Source organism: Natator depressus, chromosome 6, assembly GCF_965152275.1.
Source record: "Natator depressus isolate rNatDep1 chromosome 6, rNatDep2.hap1, whole genome shotgun sequence".
Taxonomy (NCBI): Eukaryota; Metazoa; Chordata; order Testudines; family Cheloniidae; genus Natator; species Natator depressus.
In genome coordinates, this window is record NC_134239.1 from 129,216,647 (window position 1) to 129,237,922 (window position 21,276).

The 21,276-nt window shown below is 45.0% G+C and overlaps 2 protein-coding genes across 3 annotated transcripts in view; one reads left to right on the forward strand and one right to left on the reverse strand.

The window, feature by feature from the left end:
• Positions 1 to 1,361: 1,361 nt before the first annotated feature.
• On the forward strand, positions 1,362 to 15,949 carry FKBP3 (FKBP prolyl isomerase 3). The gene is made up of 7 exons (XM_074956581.1): positions 1,362 to 1,521; positions 2,702 to 2,803; positions 4,389 to 4,496; positions 5,414 to 5,549; positions 6,567 to 6,634; positions 9,442 to 9,539; positions 15,767 to 15,949. The coding sequence occupies exons 1-7, from the start codon at positions 1,417 to 1,419 to the stop codon at positions 15,819 to 15,821; spliced, it is 672 nt and encodes a 223-aa protein (XP_074812682.1). The 5' UTR covers positions 1,362 to 1,416; the 3' UTR covers positions 15,822 to 15,949.
• Positions 15,950 to 18,924: 2,975 nt separating this feature from the next.
• Positions 18,925 to 21,276, reverse strand: part of PRPF39 (pre-mRNA processing factor 39) — a 39,106-nt gene continuing 36,754 nt past the window's right edge. For both annotated transcript variants that reach the window (XM_074956582.1, XM_074956583.1), the window contains one exon: positions 18,925 to 20,377. In XM_074956582.1, the coding sequence (XP_074812683.1) occupies positions 20,321 to 20,377 (57 nt within the window). In that variant the 3' untranslated portion in view covers positions 18,925 to 20,320. The remainder of the gene's footprint in view (positions 20,378 to 21,276) is intronic.

Consider the following 21,276-nt stretch of genomic DNA (forward strand, 5'->3'; position numbering starts at 1 on the left):
CTTCCTCCCACCCCACTGTCCTGCTCCTAACAGCTTATCTAAAGTGATCATCAAGGGAGGGCCATTTCCAGCACAAATCCAGGTTTTCTCACCCTTCCCCCCGCCCCCCCCACAGACACACATACAAACTCACTCTCCTGCTGGTAATAGCCCATCCCTCTTTGAAACCTCTCTTTATAATGCGCATGATAATCAAGGTGGGTCATTTCCAGCACTAATCCAGGTTTTCTCACCACCGCCACCCCCCCCCACACACACACACACCCCTCCAAAAACCACACACACAAACTCACTCTCCTGCTGGCAATAGCTCATCTTACAATGTGCACAGCAATAATCCAAGTTTAACCAGAACGTCTTGGGGGGAGGGGTTGTAGGAAAAAAAAAAAAAAAAAAAAAAACAAGAGGAGATAGGCTACCTTGCATAATGACTTAGCCACTCCCAGTCTCTATTCAAGCCCAAATTAATAGTATCCAATTTGCAAATGAATTCCAATTCAGCAGTTTCTCGCTGGAGTCTGGATTTGAAGTTTTTTTGCTTTAAGATAGCGACCCTCATGTCTGTGATTGCGTGACCAGAGAGATTGAAGTGTTCTCCGACTGGTTTATGAATGTTATAATTCTTAACATCTGATTTGTGTCCATTTATTCTTTTACGTAGAGACTGAAGCACAATAAAGTTTCCACTGCAGATTGCAAGTCACCACAAGATGTTGCTTCTCTTTGATTGTACCTGCATATTAATAGTTTCTTCATTTCTGTAGGTGGATGCCTAGAGAGCAGCTCTTCCCTTCAGCCAGGAGGAGCCAACTGCCAGCCTTCAAGAAGAGCTCTGTATGTCTTGAAAGCTTGTCTCTTTCACCAATAGAAGTTGGTCCAATAAATATATTACCTCACCCACCTTCTCTCATAATATTCAAACTGTCCTTTGTCATGACTGGTACAACCTCACCCACACAATGGGGGTTGTGGTGCTTTAATTATACCCAGAGAGTCAAAATGGATAAGGACAGGTTTCAGAGTAACACCTGTGCTAGTCTGTATCCACAAAAAGAAAAGGCTGCATCCGATGAAGTGAGCTGTAGCTTACGAAAGCTTATGCTCAAATAAATTTGTTAGTCTCTAAGGTGCCACAAGTCCTCCTGTTCTTAAAATGGACAAAGGTTACTCTACCTGCCATCCCTCTGGCCCCGCCCACCAAGACCAGGCCCCTCCCCGACCCCTCTCCCCGCCCACCAACCCCAAGCACCTTCTTTACCCCTTTGGCCCCTCCCCCCAAGCCCAGACCCCGCCCCGCCCCTCTGGCCCCTCCCCCCAGCCCAGGCCCCTCCCACAGCCCTCTGGCCCCTCGCCCCGCCCCGGCCAGGCGCTGCGCGGGAGCCCCTGCGACGGAGTCGGGGGGCGCGGCGCAGCAAGATGGCGGCGGCCCCGCCGCGGCAGTGGAGCGCCGAGCAGCTGCGCAGCGAGGCGCTGCCCAAGAAGGACCTGATCAAGTTCCTGCAGGAGCACGCGGCGCAGGCGGTACGGGCGGAGCGGGGGGAGGGGCCCGGGGCTCGCGGCGGCCGCTCCCGCGCCCTCCTGAGGGCAGCTGCGCAAGGCGCGGCCGGACCCCGCGGCCATCTGGACCCGCCTGCCGGGCCCCCCCGCTCCCCCCTCGCCTCGGCCGGCCCCCCCCGCCCCGGCCGGGCCTCCCCCGCCCGCGCTCGCCCCCAGCCGGCCCCCCCGCCCGCGCTCCTCCCTCGCCGGCCCCCCCGCCTCGCCCTGGCCGGACCCCTCGCCCCCGCCCCGGCCCCCCTGCTTACCCCTCGGCTCGCCCCCGCCGGAGCCCCCGCCCCCCCTCCTCGCTCCAGGCGGACCCCCTGCCCCCCGCTCCTCCCTCACCAGTCCCCCCTGCTTCCCCCTCGGCTTGCCCCGGCCGGGCCCCCCCGCCCGCGCTCCTCCCTCGACGGCCCCCTCGCCTCGCCTCGCCCGGACCCCCCGCCCCCGCTCCCACCTCTCCTCGCTCCAGGCGGACCCCCTGCCCCCGCTCCTCCCTCACCAGCCCCCCCTGCTTCCCCCTCGGCTTGCCCCGGCCGGGCCCCCCTGCCCGCGCTCCGCCCTGGCCGGACCCCCCGCTCCCCCGCGCCTCACCCTGGCCGGACCCCACGATCCTTCCAAGCCTGCCCCCCCCCCCCCAGCTGGACCCCATGATCCTCCCCAGCTTCACCCCTCTGCCCCCAACTCATCCTGGCTGGACCCATGATCCTCTACAGCTTCATTCCTCTCTGCACCCCCCAACTCATTGCAACCAGACCCTGTGATCCTCCCCAGCCCAGACCCTCCAGCTCATCCCCTGTAGGATCCCATGCCCGACTCTCTCCTCTGACCCGGTCCCCTCTGGCCTGGTCCCCTGGCTCCACCCCAGTAGGAGAACATGACCACCTCCAACTTCACCTTCACCCCCAGGCTGCCCCTGTCTCTCGACTCCACCCCAGCTAGTCCCCATGACACCCCCACCTCCGACTCCACCTTGGCCGGACACCACCACCCCACCCACCCAGGCACCCCCAAGGGAGTCACAGGTCCATCCTGTGAGAGCCCCCAACTCCCCAAGTGCAACCTGCCACCCCCAGCAATGCTAGCACCCTAGGGCCCTTTCGCAGCAGACTGCGGGCACGGAAAGCCCTGGCAACTCAGCTAAATTTCCCCTTCTTGTCTCTAGTTTCTTGCAGAACACAAGTTACTGGGGCAAATAAAAAATGTGGCCAAGACTGCGACCAAGGACCAGTTAGTTACGGCCTATAACCAGCTCTTTGAAACTCAGGTGGGTACCTGCCTCTCCTAGGCCTGTATGGGTCAAAGAGCCCCTCGTTCTTATAGCACTTGCTTGTGACTGAGAACACAGATGGCTTTTGTTCTAGCCTTATTTCCACGTTCTCCAAACCGTTCGCCTGTTTGGCTGAATTGTTCTGAAGCTGAAGCATATTTTTGTTTTTGAACTTTGAGCAAAATTCTTGCTGCTTTTCATTTGAGTGTGTGAAAATAGTGTTCATCTATTTAAAGGGACATTGTCAACTTCACAATCACACTTGCATTGGAATAGCGTGTGCCTGCTGTGGCTCTTAAGGCAGTCATTTGTAACTGAAAGATGAGATTTTTCTCTGTGCTTTGCTTTATATGTTTGACAGCACTCTCTATAGTCAATTTCATCATTTGTTGATCCTTTGTTCTTGCTGTCTCCTGCACACTCTTGCTAATAACAGCAACAAAATTGGAACTGAGGAGACAGATACTGTGTGCTCAGAGAGGAAGGGGCTAGAGGGGAAAGAGTCCGATACTGCTTTCAGATCTCAACAAGGGGCCTTCTGAACATCATTATGGGAACAGAAACACCCAGATATTTGATAAAAGTAACTTAAAAATTCTGTGCATGTTATTTTTAGGGTGTGCTATCAGAAACACTACTTGTTCAAGTTAAACCAAGTTAATAGAACTTTTTAAAAGGGTATTACCACAATTCAAAGAATAACACAAACATGGATGAAGGTTGATAGCTGACACTTGGTATATAAGTAGTTCTCAGTGAGTGATGGTTTTGCTGGGTTTTGAATTTTTCCTTTGACCCATCAAAATCCAGATCATTTGAATATATATTTTTTTTAATCTAGAGGAACATGTTTTGATTATGCATGCCCTTCAAAGCAAATTAAGATAACCAGTCATGCAAATACATCCTGTGCATCTTCAGTTGTCAGAAACCATGTGACATCTTTTATCCTTTATAAATATCCTGCATCATTATACATATTTAAATAACTCGTATTTCAGTTTGCAGTGTTTTAGTCACCTTGATCCTAAGTTATTAGAGAGGTGAGGTAATATCTTCTATTGGACTAATGTCTGTTAGTGAAAGAGGCCAGGTTTGGGAAAGGTACTCGGAGCATAGCAACTAAGTACAATGTAGAACTGATCGTTTAACATAAGTAGTTACATATTCTAATCTAAGAGACCATTCAAGGTGAAGTGGCCCTCTAGTACCCCCCACAACACACTTCTCAAGATCCCTGGGTCCTACACATGCCTATCACAACAAGGCGGCGTACCTCATCCAGTACACTAAATGCCCCAATAACAGCTATATGGGTGAAACCAGACAGTCACTACTCTCTTGAATGAACTGTCACAGAAAAATATCACCTGTGGGCAAACACTTTTCATGAAATGATCACCCTATATCTGACCTAGGTCTATTGTAGAGCCTTAATACTGCTGACTATTGGAATCCATGGTTGTTTCTCCTCCAGAACTGGTCCTTAAGTATATAAAAGCTGTAAAGTAGATTTTGACAGCCTTCTGAAGGATTTCCTATCCTATTATGTAGCAGGTAATGATAAATGCTTTCCTTACAGCGCTTTAAAGGCACAGAGAGTGCAGATAAAGTGACGGAACAGGTAAAGAACGTCAAAATTGATGAAGACAAGGCAAAAGAAACTAAGCCTGAAGAGATTGTTGATGAGGTTTGTATAGAAAATTACTCTTTCTTAGATTAGGACTACTGCCTGTGTAGTAGAATAAATGCTTTTGAAACCTTGAATTATAAAAGGTAGAGAATTTGAGTGGGCTGGGTTGAGGGGGATTGGTAATAAAGCATGCAGCCTGGAATGGATCCATAAATTGATTCTGAAATTGTTTAAGATGAACACAACAGTTCTTGGAAGTGAAATGGTATGGCGGACAAAAATTCACTAGTGGGATCTTTGGTTGGATGGCAGTATCCAAGCAGAAAGTGTTAATATGACTGCAAAATGTTTCTTTTATTGGTACAATGTATCCCCTCAGCATTTTCTCTCTTGTTGGAATAGTCACTAACTGGACAGGGGTACATTTGAGGGCCAAAGCCGCATGAAGACATTTTCAGTGAGGTTAAGAGAGCTGAGCAGCGTAACATATACAAACTGGTAAAGAGAAATTGAGTGCTCTTGGTTTGCTTTCTCACCAGAAGTGACAGCTGTGAAGTGTTTATTTACAAGTTGTTGTTCTTCATAAGTCTGTATTTGTAGTTTTCTGGAAGACCCTCATCCGATTAAAAAATTGGACCTTAATTCAACTTCTCACTTACCCAGCATATTTTGAGCCAGTAGTCATTCTCATGCAGATATCTCCCCAAAGTTTTAAATAACTTCGGCATCAGGACCAATCTTGGTTTGGCATAGACTACATTTATAGAACCCTTTCCTTCCCAAAGGATGCTAAAGTACCGTACAGACTATATTAATTTAAAAGCATATATGGGTGCTGTTCACCTTAGTATCTGAATGTGGTTCGTTCAGTGGCTTAAACTCAATTAGCTTCAGTTAGTCCATCTTGTGCTTTGTTGGTAACTTGGGACGAGTCATTAAGGTTGTGGTAATTCTCTATTTCTATCTTAATTCAGGGTCCACCAAAATATACAAAATCAGTTCTGAAAAAGGGGGATAAAACTAACTTTCCCAAAAAAGGAGATGTCGTTCATTGCTGGTATACGGGAAAGTTACAGGATGGGACTGTCTTCGATACCAATATTCAAACAAGTAAGGTCACATGGATAACAAGGTCTTGCAGGTTTAAAGAGTTCAGATAGTTTACACAACATATGAGTGGAAGAAATTAGCTGGAACACTAGTCACCAAGTTGTCTTTATGCTTCTTAAAGGCTTGAATAGCCTGGGTCCTAAGAAACTGCTTCTGCCCCGTGTCCTGTTGCTGTCAGTTCTTGGGATGAATCTTTCCAAGAGAGAAAGCAGGGTATTCTTTGAGGACTCACTTTTATAACATGATCCCTGCATCTTGCCATAGGCTACATATGGTATTTCCAGGCCATGGATAATGTGAAACATACTGATTTAGTCAGTCCTGTGGCTCTGCAGAAGGGCAGAGATAAAGGCTTTTAATTCATAAAACTCTGTTTAGCTATAGAGCCTGAGTGGTGGTAGCTTATTTAGCTGCCCAAGCAGACAGCTTGTATAATTATCAGTTAAATGCAGAGATGCTTTGGGGATAAGTGTGTGAAATACATAGCTTATGGGGGAGACAAGTGCTAGAAACATAAATTTTGCAGCAGTTTTATAGCACAGTTAAAAGTAATAGGTTGTAATTGCAATACTATGCAAGGTTCAGATCATTGTTTTACAGTCTGTTTTTCTACTCCAGACATTGTACATAAAATTGGTTCCGTGCTGATTTTATTGAACATGTTGCTTGCCAAATACAGTACCTTCCTGCATTTCTAATACCATAGAAATAGATCTTCTCTGTTTGTTACTTCAGTATCAGCTCTGGTGTTAGTGCAACTTCATTGGTTTAAAGAAACTATGGGCACTTGCATCAAGAGTGAATTTGCCCCATTGTTTGCTATTTAGCTACTATTTTGAATGATTAAATTATATGAAACATGGGGAAATTCATTTATAGCTCATCTATAATATATATCTTGGTGCAGTAGATATTTGTGGTGCATAACTGTAGTGGTAGTTCTAGTCAGAAATATTAGTGTGAGCTAGTTAATGACTTAACTTTGGCTGAATAAATGTATCTACAAGTGTCTTTCAGGTTCAAAGAAGAAAAAAGGAGCCAAACCTTTAAGCTTCAAAGTTGGTGTAGGAAAAGTTATCAGAGGCGTAAGTAAACCACATAAAAGTCTGTCTGTGTCAAAGTCTGATGAAGTCCTCGGTCTGTAGGTTTACCTGTTGGTGTGCATCTGTTGGGTGCTTCTCTGAATTATCTGGAGAAGAGAGTGAGTTTACAGCTCTTATGCCAGGAATATGTTTTATTTCAGTTTTTATATAAATGCCCTCATCTAACTTCCCAGTGCTAGGCCTTCTCCATAACTAAACACATGGACAGCAGTATTCAAGTGTATGATCTTTGGGTCAGAGACAGTGTGTTAGATATTTGTACAGCACGTAGCACAGTGAGCCTTGACTGGAGCCCCTGCGTGCGACAGGCTGCGTTCACAAAGGAGTCTAACTGCTAGGGGTCCTACATCTAGTAGAATTCACAGCCCTGAGTGAGGCGCCTAAGAAAGGGATTCTCAGAACTCAGCAAGCTGAGCCAGGAAGCACCTAAGCAGAAGTGTGAAATACAGAAAAAAGGGCTGGGGCTTAGGGCCCAGATCCACAGTGGTATGCAGGTGCCTAATCCCCATCGGTCCACACCTTAGGCACCTGACTGACAGAATGGAGAGAGGCACCTCTCTCTGCTTGGAATTCTCCAACGTGATAACTCTCCTGGAGTCAGGGCCTAAGCAAGATCAGCCCTTTCTTGTGATATGCCAGAGAGACAGGCCACCACCCCACTACAGCAAATAGCGCAGTGGTCAGGGCACTCACTTGGGATGCAAGAGTCCTGTTTTCAGATCCCTGCACTGTCTGATTTAGAGGAGGGACTTGAACCCAGGTCTCCCATGTTTCAGTTGAGTGCCCTATGGGGGAGAGGAGGGTTTCTCTGTATAATTAATATTCATTAGGGCAGAGAAAAAGAGAGAGTTAGCAAGTATCTCAGTACCCAAATGGTTAGGAAGTCAAGTTCAACGCCCTGCTCCAGTGTATAGTCAGGTTTTTTTAGATAGTGGACCAGCACCAACAAAAGAGAGAGACCTGCCACAGAATAGTCAGGCACTTGGTGGTTAGGGCACTCTCCTGAGATGTGGGGGCCCTGGGGCCAAATCCCTGCTCCAAATCAGGCTGAGTGGCTGTCATGCAACCCAGGTCAGGGCCCTAACCACTGAGCTAATGGGTATTCTGATACAGATAGCCCTCAGAATTCCTAACTTTGCCCTGGGCTGTCATATGCAAGTTAGGTCTTCTGAGAGCATATATACCAGACTGGCCCTGTAGGCGAGAGATGCGGAGGAATGCCTAGTTTGAGAAATTCGATAAGGCTTGCCTGAGCGAGGGCTCCGACAAGCTTGCCCACCCGTGGAAACCTATGTATAAAGTGGTGATTTAGGTGTCTAGAGGGTTTGGTGGCAGCTGAGTGGTGGTTTTGTGAATGTCAGTTGTGCCTAAAGAGGCATGTAGGCACCCAAGTCCCTTTGTGCATCTAGCCCTACCACAATGCAAATTGACAGTATGTGCTGGTTCCAGTAACCTGACAGGTCAGTCAGCATATCCTTATCTCCCACCAGAGCCCCTCTTCTACCCACTCAGTCACCCCTCATGCCAAAGCTGAACAGACGAGCTAAACAGTATCCTGAACTATCCCCAAGCTCTGATGCGTGTCATGGTGTCAGAAGAACAGCTGCGAGCCAGTATGGTGTGTCTGGATTTCACTTCAGAACTCTGAAGAGCTGATCACACTTCTTTGCACTTAAGCTTGATCCTTGCACAGGGCACAACATGGAGCTCCAGTCTGTCACTAGTGCAAGTGAAGGCTACTTTTAAAAGGATGGGTAGCCAAGTAAAGCCCTAGGTATAGTCCTCTGGACAAAGCAGATGTGTCAAGCCCTTTACACAACTGCCTGCCTACTTACCTTGGAGAGCCTAGAGAGTGGGGGCAGGTATGGATGCTGCATGGGTACGTCTGAGGAGATGTGGGTGTATCCTCTCATAATGAGGTGCTTAGCTACAGGCCCTGCTCGTTGCCTCCCTTCTATTACTGGACAGTAGTAACTTGGTGGCCGCCCTGCTGCATTTCTCAGTGCAGGATCAGGTTCCTCACCAGTGCCATGCACGACTGCTGTGGCTCGGCGTGGATGTACTGTGACAGCTACTTATGGAGGGGGACACCCCCAAAATATCATTGGTCTTGTGCCCACTGCTGCAAGGAAACACTTGCTTCAGTTTTTTGTGATAAGCTTTAGTCTCTTGCTATAACACTTCCATGCTTGGATTGTTGCCATACACCTCAAACAGCTGAGATCTGAACACCACCTGTTATCTGATAAGCTGATACCGTGCTAAACTCTGAACACTAGCTATGAGGTTTGGCACGGGGAGGGACAAGCGCTGAGAGATAAAATTAGTTATCAAACTTTATAAACCCCAGCTGGATAACAGCTTATCTGTAAATCCCAAAATAAGTGGAATCTGTGAAAACACACACTCTGAGTTTCATAATCTTATTGAAATAAGAAAGATTTGGCCTACTAGTATCTTCACATCAGGGGATATTAAACTTCAGAGGCTAGTTTCCACTGTACTGTATGTGCCTGGGCTATAAATCCAAATCCGTGGCAGTAAATCCTAGAACAGCTCTTAAGCAGGTGTTACTGTGGGAACATTTTCATTTTTTAAAAGGAAAAATCCAGTTGTCGAACACTACTGTTTGGAAGGCCATCTGCAGTTAGTTAAGCTGCAAGCTGGGAAGCATTTACTGGTGTGTGTGTGTGTTCTGGCTCAGAGCCCAGTTACTTAAAAGGATAGAGTTGGAAATTACATCTTTTTTTTTTTTGGAAGTTCATGTTACAACATACTTTCTTTTTTAGTGGGATGAAGCTCTGTTGACAATGACTAAAGGGGAGAAGGCTCATCTGGAAATTGAACCTGAATGGGCTTATGGGAAGAAAGGGCAGCCTGATGCCAAGTATCCTTTTACTTGAAAATATGAACAGGACTGAATGTACCTTTTGGGAACGTCCTTGTTATTCTTCAAGTCTCTTTGCGTAAGATTTTTCCCTCTGGAAACATATAACCAAGGCAAAGATGGATTTCTGGCGGGGTGTACGTTGGCAACATGGTGCTTGACTTACAGAACAGGACGATTTTGGAGTGTGCGCTCGCGCGCTCTCTCTCTGTCTCTCAGCAGCACCTGCCATGCACACTTGTTTCAGAGATTGTTGCCTCTGCTTAGCAGTTAATACAGTGGGAAAAGAGCAGACTTGTACTACTGGCTGTCACAAAGGCACTTGGCAGGACAAAGGCCTTGCAGGCAGGGATCTGGCAATGGAATATACATTTGCAGTTACAGGTTGGCTTAGGGTGGAAGCCTAAGTGAATATGGGTGGAATTAATGTATGTATGGATTTCAAAATGCTAATGACGGTTTATGCTTTAAAAGTGTGTCCTAGCTGAACTAGGAGCAGGACATCCTAACTGAGGCATGACACTAATTTGGGAACAGGGATGACTTGCCATTCTTCTGTGGTAGCTTCATTGGCATAGTTCTTCCTCTCTCCTCTGCATATAAGTATGCATTCTCTTAAATGTTTCCAGCTCCAGCACTGAAACAAATTCAGTGGTCTATCTGGGGACCATATAAGGGTAGTAAAGAGGTAACTTGCTGTGCTTTAAATGAAGGGGAATCCGATTCTATTAGAATTCTTTGAGGGGATGGACCAGGGGGATCCAGTGGATATAGTGTACTTGGACTTTCAAGAAGCCTTTGACAAGATTCCTCACGGACTCTTAAGCAAAGTAAGCTGTCATGGGACAAGAGGGAAGGTTCTCTCATGGATCAGTAACTGGTTAAAAGTAGGGAGACCATATTTCCCTATGCTGAATACAGGCCACCTGTTAAAATAACTTGTATGCAAGCGAGTTCAATGGCAATCAGTCAGAACTATGCAGTACAAACATTCAATTAACATCAAGTTGACTGAGCCCTTGTTAAAAAGAAACACTGTGTAGTTGGATTCTTTTTATTTACCTTATCTTTAAAGCTTTAGGGTTCACATGGGGCGAGGTGACACACACACGCTCCTGTACACCTCTCTCACATGGTGTGGGGGTGACCAACCGACCTGACCCTCCCTGCCCAGCCCTCTCCACCGTCAATGCCTGGCTTGGCCCCCGGGACAGACCTGCCTCTCCTGGTACCTGGCACCATGTCTTCCCAAGGCAACACGGGCTGGGGAGAGGGAGGCACGTTTTTAAGAAGTTGGGACACCTGCAAGGGGGCTTAAATATGGGACTGTCCCTTTAAAAATGGGATACCTGGTCACACTAGTTAAAAAACACACACGCACAGTCAACCTGTGGAACTCATTGACAGGATGTTGTGAAGGTCAAAACTATAACTGGGTTAAAAAAAAATTAGATTAAGTTCATGGAGGATAGGTCCATCAATGGGTATTAGCCAAGCTGGTCAGGGATGCAACACCATGCTCTGAGGGTCCCTAAACCTCTGACTGCCAGAAATTGGGATTGGATGACTGGGGATGGATCACTTGATTGCCCTGTTCTGTTCATTCCCTCTGGCACTGACCACTGTCAGACAGGATACTGGGCTACTTGGAGCATTGGTCTGACCCAGTATGGTCATTCTTATGTTCTTAACAATCGGGGTGGGAGAAAGAGAAGTCTGTTGTCATTGCTTCAGCGGCAAAGAGAAGAGGAAGTAGTGAGATTCATCTGCGCTTATGTTCCAGAATGCCTCTGGCCGGAGGACACAAGGAGAAAACGGGAGTGGGCTGACCTGCTGAACACTCCCTACATCCTACTTGTCTCTGTTCCTTGCTAGCTTTTTTTGCTGCTGGTAGGAGGGGGAGAAAGGGAAAATGCCCCCTTTGTCTCCAGCATCTCAACTTGTGCCCCCTGGTGCCTTGTCTGCCTGGTGCGAAGGTTGCGGATCTCTTGAGTTATCTAAATAGACTTACGTGTAGCGCTGGGGAGGAGCCGGTGGTCATGGTACATGTAGGTACCTATGACGTAGGGAAGGGTGGGAGAGACGTCCTGGAGGCCAAATTTAGGCTGCCAGGAAAGAGACTGAAATCCAGGACCTCTAGGGTAGCATTCTCAGAAATGCTACCAGTTCCATGTGTAGGGCCAGGTAGGCAGGCAGAGCTTCAGAGTCTCAATGCGAGCATGAGACAATGGTGTAGAGAGGAGGGGTTTAGATTTATTAGGAACTGGGGAAACTTTTGGGGTAGGGGGAGCCTGTACAGGAAGGATGGGCTCCACCTAAACCAGAGTGGATCCAGGCTGCTGACACTTAACATTGAAAAGTTTGCAGAGTAGTTTTTAAACTAAGAGACTGGGGGGGGGGAGGGAGCCGATGGCTGCAGAGGCACACGTGGGTCGGACAGAGACTTCTCTTAGAGGCAAGTCTATTGATAGACATTCTCTAGGGTTTAGTCAGGAGGAGGGGATGGAAGAGGACAAAGTATGGGCCAGATGAGATGAGAAACATTCACAAAGAATCTGACACATCAGAAAAGGGCAGACAAATAAGCAGTGACAAGTTTTTAAAGAGCTTGTACACAAATGCTAGAAGTCTAAATAATAAGACGGGTGAACTAGAGTGCCTCGTGTTAAAAGAGAATATTGATATAATAGGCATCACAGAAACTGGGTGGAGTGAGGACAATCAATGGGACACAATCATTCCGGGGAACAAAATATATTGGAAGGATAGAACAGGTCGTGCGGTGGGGTGGGGAGTGACACCATATGTTAAAGAAAATGTAGAATCAAATGAAATAAAAATCTTAAATGAATCCACATGTTCCATAGAATCTCTATGGATAGTAATTCCATGCTCTAATAAGAATATAACAGTAGTCATCTATTATCGACCACCAGACCAGGACAGTGATAGTGACGATGAAATGTTAAGGGAGATTAGAGAGGCTATCAAAATTTAAAAAGTCACTAATAGTGGGGGATTTCAATTATCCCTATATTGACTAGGTACATATCACATCAGGACGAAATGCAGAGACAAAATTTCTCGATACTGTAAATGACTGCTCCTTGGAGCAGCTGGTACAGGAACCCACAAGGGGAGAGGGAACTCCTGATCTAGTCCTGAGTGAAGCGCAGGATCTGGTCCAAGAGGTAACTATAACAGGACTGCTTGGAAACAGTGACTACAATATAACAACATTTAACATTCCTGTGGTGGGAAGAACACCTCAACAGTCCAACACTGTGGCATTTAATTTCAGAAAGGGGAACTGTGCGAAAATGAGGCGGTTAGTTAAACAGAAATTAAAAGGTCCAGTGACTAGAGTGAAATCCCTGCAAGCTGCATGGACGCTTTTCAAAGACACCATCATAGAGGCTCAACTTAAATGTATACCCCAAATTAAGAGAAACAGTAAAAGAACTAAAAAAGAGCCACCGCGGCTTAACAACCAAGTGAAAGAAGCAGTGAGAGATAAATCGGCATCTTTTAAAAAGTGGAAGTCACATCCTAGTGAGGTAAATAGAAAGGAGCATAAACACTGCCAAATTAAATGTCAAAATGTAATAAGAAAAGCCAAAAAGGAGGTTGAAGACCAGGTAGCCAAAAACTCAAAAGGTAATAACAAAATGTTTAAGTACTTCAAAAGCAGGAAGCCTGCTAAACAACCAGTGGGGCCTCTGGACGATCGAGATACAAAAGGAGCACTTAAAGACGATAAAGTCATCGTGGAGAAACTAAATGAATTCTTTGCTTCAGTCTTCACGGCTGAGGACGTGAGGGAGATTCCCAAATCTGAGCCGTCTTTTGTAGGTGACAAATCTGAGGAATTGTCACAGATTGAAGTGACACTAGAGGAGGTTTTGGAATTAATTGAGAAACTTAACGGGAACAAGTCACCGGGACCAGATGGCATTCACCCAAGAGTTCTCAAAGAACTACAATGTGAAACTGCGGAACTATTAACTATGGTTTGTACCCTGTCCTTTAAACCAGCTACTGTACCCAATGACTGGAAGATAGCTAATGTAATGCCACTATTTAAGAAGGGCGCTAGAGGTGATCCTGGCAGTTACAGACCGGTAAGTCTAACGTCAGTACGGGGCAAATTAGTTGAAACAATCATAAAGAATAAAATGATCAGATACATAGAAGAACATACATTGTTGTTCAAAAGTCAACATGGTTTCTGTAAAGGGAGATCATGTCTTACTGATCTATTAGAGTTCTTTGAGGGGGTCAACAAACAGGTGGACAAGGGGGATCCAGTGGACATAGTGTACTTAGATTTCCAGAAAGTCTTTGACAAGGTCCATCAAAGGTTCTTAAGTAAATTAAATTGTCATGGGATAAGAGAGGGATGATCCTTTCATGGATTGAGAACTGGCTAAAAGACAGGGAACAAAGGGAGGAATAAATGGTAAATTTTCAGAAAGGAGAGGGGTAACTAGTGGTGTTCTCCAAGGGTCAGTCCTAGGACCAGTCCTATTCAACTTATTCATAAATGATCTGGAGAAAGGGGTAAACAGCGAGGTGGCAAAGTTTGCAGATGATACTAAATTGCTCAAGATAGTTAAGCCCAAAGCAGACTGTGAAGAACTTCAAAAAGATCTCACAAAACTAAGTGATTGGGCAACAGAAATTTAATTTAATTAATGTGGATAAATGTAATGCACATTGGAAAAAATAATCCCAACTATACATACAATATGATGGGGGCTAATTTAGCTACAACTAATCAGGAGAAAGATCTTGGAGTCATCATGGATAGTTCTCTGAAGATGTCCACACAGTGTGCAGCAGCAGTCAAAAAAGCAAACAGGATGTTAGGAATCATTAAAAAAGGGGTAGAGAATAAGACGGAGAATATCTTATTGCTCTTATATAAATCCATGGTACGCCCACATCTTGAATACTGTGTACAGATGTGGTCCCCTCATCTCAAAAGAGATATACTGGCATTAGAAAAGGTTCAGAAAAGGGCAACTAAAATGATTCGGGGTTTGGAACGGGTCCCATATGAGGAGAGATTAAAGCGGCTAGGATTTTTCAGCTTGGAAAAGAGGAGGCTAAGGGGGGAGATGATAGAGGTCTATAAAATCATGAGTGGTGTGGAGAAAGTGAATAAGGAAAAGTTATTTACTTGTTCCCATAATATAAGAACTAGGGGCCACTAAATGAAATTAATGGGCAGCAGGTTTAAAACAACTAAAAGGAAGTTCTTCACCCAGCATACAGTCAACCTGTGGAACTCCTTGCCTGAGGAGGTTGTGAAGGCTAGGACTATAACAGAGTTTAAAGAAAAAAAAACTGGATAAAAGAAAACTGGATAAATTCATGGAGGTTAAGTCCATTAATGGTTATTAGCCAGGATGGGTAAGGAATGGTGTCCTTAGCCACTGTTTGTCAGAGGGTGGAGATAGATGGTGGGAGAGAGATCACTTGATCATTACCTGTTAGGTTCACTCCCTCTGGGACACCTGGCATTGGCCACTGTCGGTAGAGAGGCTACTGGGCTGGATGGACCTTTGGTCTGACCCAGTATGGCCATTCTTATGTTCCCAGATCAGCAAACAGGGCTAATGGAAAGCAGACAGGGACACCCATTGCAAAACTGCTCAGCAGACTCCCAGCCGTGCTCCCCCTTCTATAGCTGACGGATGGTTGGAGGCTACAGTTCTTCCCTTGCTCCTACTTTGTTGCTCTTTTTGGACCTGCAGCTCTGCCAATGAGACATGTTGATGCTCTGTCCAGAGTCTTGTGCTACTTTTGCCCCTCTTCCTGCTATAAGCTGAATCAGCAACATTAATAATACCCTAAAATGAGGAAGATTTATGGCTTTATGCTGCTCCTGACTTGCTTACATCACTACCCTAGCTGGGCTTTACGAGGGGGAAAGTCTCATGCCACAAACATTTCATTAAGACCTTGTGAAATCTACCTGCTGAGCAGTTGGCACGGAGTGTTTTGTATGGTCACTGCCATGTTACAGATACAGTGAATGATTTAATAGCTTGCTTTTAGCATGTAAACTAGTGGAGGTGAAAACTTTTCTTGCTAGAGGTTACTGAAATGTCAAACTTTGAAGTGTCAGGTTGAACAACAGGTGGTAAGTCACAAGTTATATCTAGCCAGTTCATATATCCAACTGGATTATGTTAAAATGTCTTTAACTCTTGTGCAAACAGGATTCCTCCAAATGCAAAGCTCTTTTTTGAAGTTGAATTGGTGGATATTGATTGATACGAAGAATTTGTTCCTTTAGTGTTGTGAATTCATCGATAAGTGAGAAGACATCTGCCAACTGCAATTCTGTCTTACTGCTTCAGGAAATGTTACAACTATGGCCTTCTGTATTGAAAATCATTTTGTTTTTTTTCCCAATTGCTGTACAGTAAAACATCACTAAAGAAAACAGATTATAGATGCAGGTAGTTTGACTTCTTTTTTCCTTGGGCTTCCATACTTCAGTAAACTTATCCGGAAAATCTGTTCTTCTGCAGTGGAAGCAGACGCTGGGTTTATTTGTAAGTTGGCTTTGTAGAATCTGTTGCAATGAGGGGGAAGGGAAACCCACTTAAATTTTGTCAGCATTTTTCCCTCCACGTTGGCCTGGGTGCTAAACCCTCCCTTCAGTGCTGTTGTACTTCTGCCTCCTTTAAGCTCCTAGCAGTGCCTGGTTCAGATCCATGTAAGCTGTGTCTGTCTTTCCACTTTTGTAGTTTGGCTCATAGAAAACACCATAGGTTGAGCAAGGAATGTATTAGCCTCTTCAGCCTTACCAACCTCTTACTGCAGTTGGCTAAGTTGTCTTTAGTTTAGCTTTCTGATCACAGCAGTGACACAAGAGTGGATTTTTTTAGTGGTCAGCTAAACTGGACTCTATTTAGAAAGGGGGAGGGCAGAAAGAAACAGACAGCGCTAGGAAATAAATTAGTAAAAACCTCACAGTAACCTTCCAGGTATTGCTCAAGATTTAGCTGAACCCTCTGGAGGTCATGGCATCTAGTTCCTCTTGACCTTTTTAATTAACCATTGGAACAATTGACCATGGGTTGCTGTGGGTTCTCCATCTGACAATTTTAAAATCAAGAACGGATGTTTTGAGAGAGTTGTGGTAAGATACTTAAATTTTCTGTGCAGTTTCCCCATTTATGAAATGCATTATGTGCTTACCTCGTCATTTTTAAGACTTTCAGATACACAATCTAAGGTGGCATCTATGGTTGATTTGCATTTGTTTTTTATACATAGGAAGTGTGGCATCCCAAGTGTTGCAGTACTGAAAGAGGAAGAGGTCCATGGGGTGGTATTACACATACAGATTTTACAGCTGAGTGAAGTCAGGGAGCAAGTTTGCAACGTGTTTGCATCAGGCCTGGTCAGGCAAGCGCCACAGTCCCATCTCATTGCTCAGGTTGTTGCAGGTTGAGCACTGCAGAACACCAACTCTGTTTTGTAGCCTTGACTTCCATTGTAGGACTCTTGTATCTCTGCTTCAGAATTTAGGCCTAGGTCTTCTCAACTAACTGAACGGTCTGGCACTTGGGGATGTGAGGCAGATCCAGCAGTGGAAAATTACATTTAAGTTTCACATGCTCAATACTGCCATACTAGTCTCTCATGGAGGTTTAATATAAGGTGTCTGAGTGAGGATGGGCAAGTTCCTTGGGATTCTCCCCCCTCAGGTTCCAGGACTGTTAACTGTGTGTGTCACTCTGAACCTTATATCTGCAGAAAGGCATGGTGGGTGAGGTAATATGTTACTGGAGCAATGTCTGTTGGTGAAAGTTGGGCTTTTGAGCTTATACAGACTCTGCTTAAGATCTAGGAAAGGTACACAGCCCTGGTCTACAAATACCAGTCTGTCAGCATAACAGGCTTTGTCTCCACTAGCACTTTCCTTGTTAAAGCTTTTGTCACTCAAGGGTGTGAAAACATCCCCCCCCGCACAACAAAAGTTTTAATGCTGGAAAGCACTGGTGCGGACAGGGCTTCAGCAGCAGGAGCCGCTCTCCTGGGAACAAAGCTCCTGCCCCTTGTTGGGGGTGGTTTTATTTTGTTGTCAGGGACAAAGAGCAGCTACACTGCCTGGTGTAAGGGGTGCAGTGTAGATGTAGCCTAAGTTGCTCAGGGAAATCCACACCCTTGAGCAACAGTTATACCATCATAAGCCCCACTGTAGACAGTGCAATGTTGCTAGGAGGGCTTCTCCTATCAACATAGCTACTGCCGCTCCATGAGGTGGAGTACTGACACTAGAGATGCTCTCTTGTCAGCATAGGGAGCACCTTCACTAAGTGGTATAGGGGCACAAGTGCAGCCCTGTAAGTGTAGAGGAGCACTTACTGTCACAGCTAAATACAAGGTAAAGCAAATTGTTAAGCAAAGGAATTAACACATTACAAGAAACCATTCAAGGTGAAGTGGGCAGTTAACAGCTCCCCAGAGGACAAAAGAAATCAGTGGGTACAGATGGTTCTAGTACAGGGGTTCTCAAACTGGGGATTGGGACCCCTCAGGGGGTCTTGAGGATATTACAATGGGGGTTGCAAGCTGTCAGCCTCCACTCCAAATCCAGCTTTGCCTCCAGCATTTATAATGGCGTTAAAAGTGTTTTTAATTTATAAGGGGGGTGGCATTCAGAGGCTTGCTATGCGAAAGGGGGCACCAGTACAAAAGTTTGAGAACCACTGTTCTAGTAAGCCTTAAATCCAGTGTCTTTATGGGAGTCCATGATAGCTATAGATGTCAGCATGAAGTGATGGAAACAGCTACAACTGTAGTTGAGGGCTCTTGTTCGGAACATCACTTGGGCTTACAGTGCGTTATCATCCAACTTAAATTCTCAGCCAGTTTTGGCTTTTTTAATTTATATATTTTATTATATAAAAACCACACACACACGAGCTGTGTGACAGCACCAGCTTCCAGCCACTGGTGTGCATTTAAAAGGAACTGTTAGATACACTAGAAAAGGATTTGACCCACAAGCTAATTAATAATTTATGAATGGATACCTAGCTGCAGGGGCTATAAACAATTTTCCAACAGTAGTAAACAGACCAGAATAAAAGACTCTTTGGAGCCATTAGTAATTAATGGTACATAATTGAAAACATGCTTTGGCACATAAGTCCCTTCCAGTTCAGTCAAGAAAAGCTTTTTCTATTTTTAAGGTTTAAGTGCTGTTTGTGGACAGAGGTAAATAGTTTCCTGAATGCAGTTCAGGCCCACATGGCAAATCATAAATCTAAAACTAGATGAGCCCAAAGCACTCTTCTCCCATATTTCCTCCCCCCTAAACTAGATGAAAGTTAAAAAGGTACATTTGCACCTCCACTGCATAGGGGTTTAGTTCAAACATCTTCACCTATCCCCCACCACTTTTAATTCAGCACAATATGTGCTAGAAGAATGATATTCAAAAGTGTGCTCTACGAAGCTTAAGCCTGGAGGTGGCCTCTCTAGAAAAGAGCAAAAGGAGAATCCCCATGCTGCAGAAGTTCAGTGTGCACTTCAACTTCAAAATACCAGTGGCTTGCTAGCTTAATTTTGGTGTTCAAACCCATCTGCATTATAGGAGAGCAAAGGTCAACACAGAACCTCAGTTAATAGTACTTCCATTTTTTAAAGGATGTTTTAGCCCAGGGTTAGTTACGCTAGTAGTCGTAGTTGCATTGTTAAGGACATCGGTACATCTACACTGCAATTAAGCACCCATGGCTGTTGTGTCAGCTGACTTGGGCCTGGGCTCAGCTGTCAACACTGCAATTTGATTGCCCCATGAGTCTGAGGCAACTGACACAGGCCAGCTGTGGGTGTTTAATTGCAGTGTAGACATACACGTTTTTCAACGGCATAACAATGAGTTTTTACATTCACAAAGTTTTAAATGGGATAGCAAAGAGAAAATCCAACAAAGCTCAAAGAATTACTGAATAATTCCTTGGTTTTATTACAAAAGAGAATGATCACTTTGATCAAAATGAAAAAGTTTACTCACAACTTGTACATGAGAATTCTAAATTACAAACATCCACCCCAAACACCTTCGTTTCAGTGCCTTTTTAAAAAAGGGATGCAACCATTTTGCACTGCATTTAATTTGTGACTATGTAAAATATAAAATACACATTATAACTTTCAAATGTTGACATTACTGTATGCATTATGATCATGGCAATAGACTCATTAGGGCACTGCTCACTTGGACCATGAAAAATTTCACAGGAGGAGCCGGGTAGGAAATGAGGTTTTTGGATAGTGAAGAGGAGAGCAGGTAAAGATGAAAAAAATTAAAGGGGGCTGCTCATGTTCATAGACCTTTCCACACTGTTCATCTCTTGTATTGGCTACTGTGACAAACACTGGACATCAGAATTTCCTCATTGCTTAAAAGAAGATTGTAGCTTGAAGGATTTAAAAATCCCTACTGAAGCAATGCTAACTCAAAACAGAACGCAACAAAAAAAAGCCTCCAGATAGTTTTTCCATAAGTTAGTGTGGGGAAATAAAGTTGCATTTATAGTAACTAGCAGCGTACAGAGATCAATGCATCATTTACCAACACACAAATCTTGCTTCACGTACCCTGTGAACATGGGCTTGTTTCACATGCAAAAAGACAAAACTGCAGGTATTACAATAGTTCATTTGTTCACATCCCTAATTTAAAAAAATATATTTTCATACTCCCATCTTTGCTGAACCACCACAATGAACTCCGGTCTCTCTTCTGATCAGGTTGGAGGGGGAGCATAATACTGTCCATAATTCCAGGCATTCTGGTAGTTGTACTGGAAAAGAGACATCATGGGGAAAATGAGCAGAAATCATTTTTCAAATATATTTGATACATTGCAGTTTCAGACTACCTCCACACATCATGCCAGGAAAGAACACTTACCCTGCACTGACTGGGATATTTAGTTGGGGTTGGTCTAGACGACCTCCTGAGGTCCCTTCCAACCCTAATCTTCTCTGATTCTATGACTGGTTCTTCAAGGTGGTATAGTCAGTGTGGATCTCCCTGTGGGAGCACACGCACCACAAGACTGGAATCTTTTGAACTGCTGTGGCCTCAAGCAAGAGCATTAAGGGCAGGGAGGCCACAACCCTGCAGCAGTTCCCTCACAAATCAAAGCCTGCGGTTGGTACAGACTCTGGAGAGTGGGGTTAGAGGGCAGATCATGGGATCTGTGAAGACTGCAATATCTCAAAGACCCCCAGTTACTGTACAGTACATACCATTCTCTCAGAGTACATGTCAGTGTGGATCCCAACATACGTGACTGGCAAGAAGTCCCCTCACTGGATAATGGGAATGAGAAATTTTAAACTATTTTAGTCAAAAATTGAAGCATCGTTCCATCACGGGCATAATGTTTGACCATTTGGTCGGTGGGTTAATAGCTGGCAGATCTCAGATATTGGCACATTCCTGAAGCAGGCTGAAGACACTGCTCTATATACTCATGGATGACCAGAGAAGTCCCGGAAGACTGGAGAAGGGCTAATGTGGTGCCCATTTTTAAAAAGGGAAAAAAAAGAGGAGGAGCCAGGGAATTATAGACCAGGCAGCCTGACCTTGGCACCTGAGAAGCTACTAGAGCAATGTACAAAACATTCCATGTGCGAATACCTGGAGGACGAAGGGGTGATCACCAGCAGCCAGAACAAGTTTACCAAGAACAAA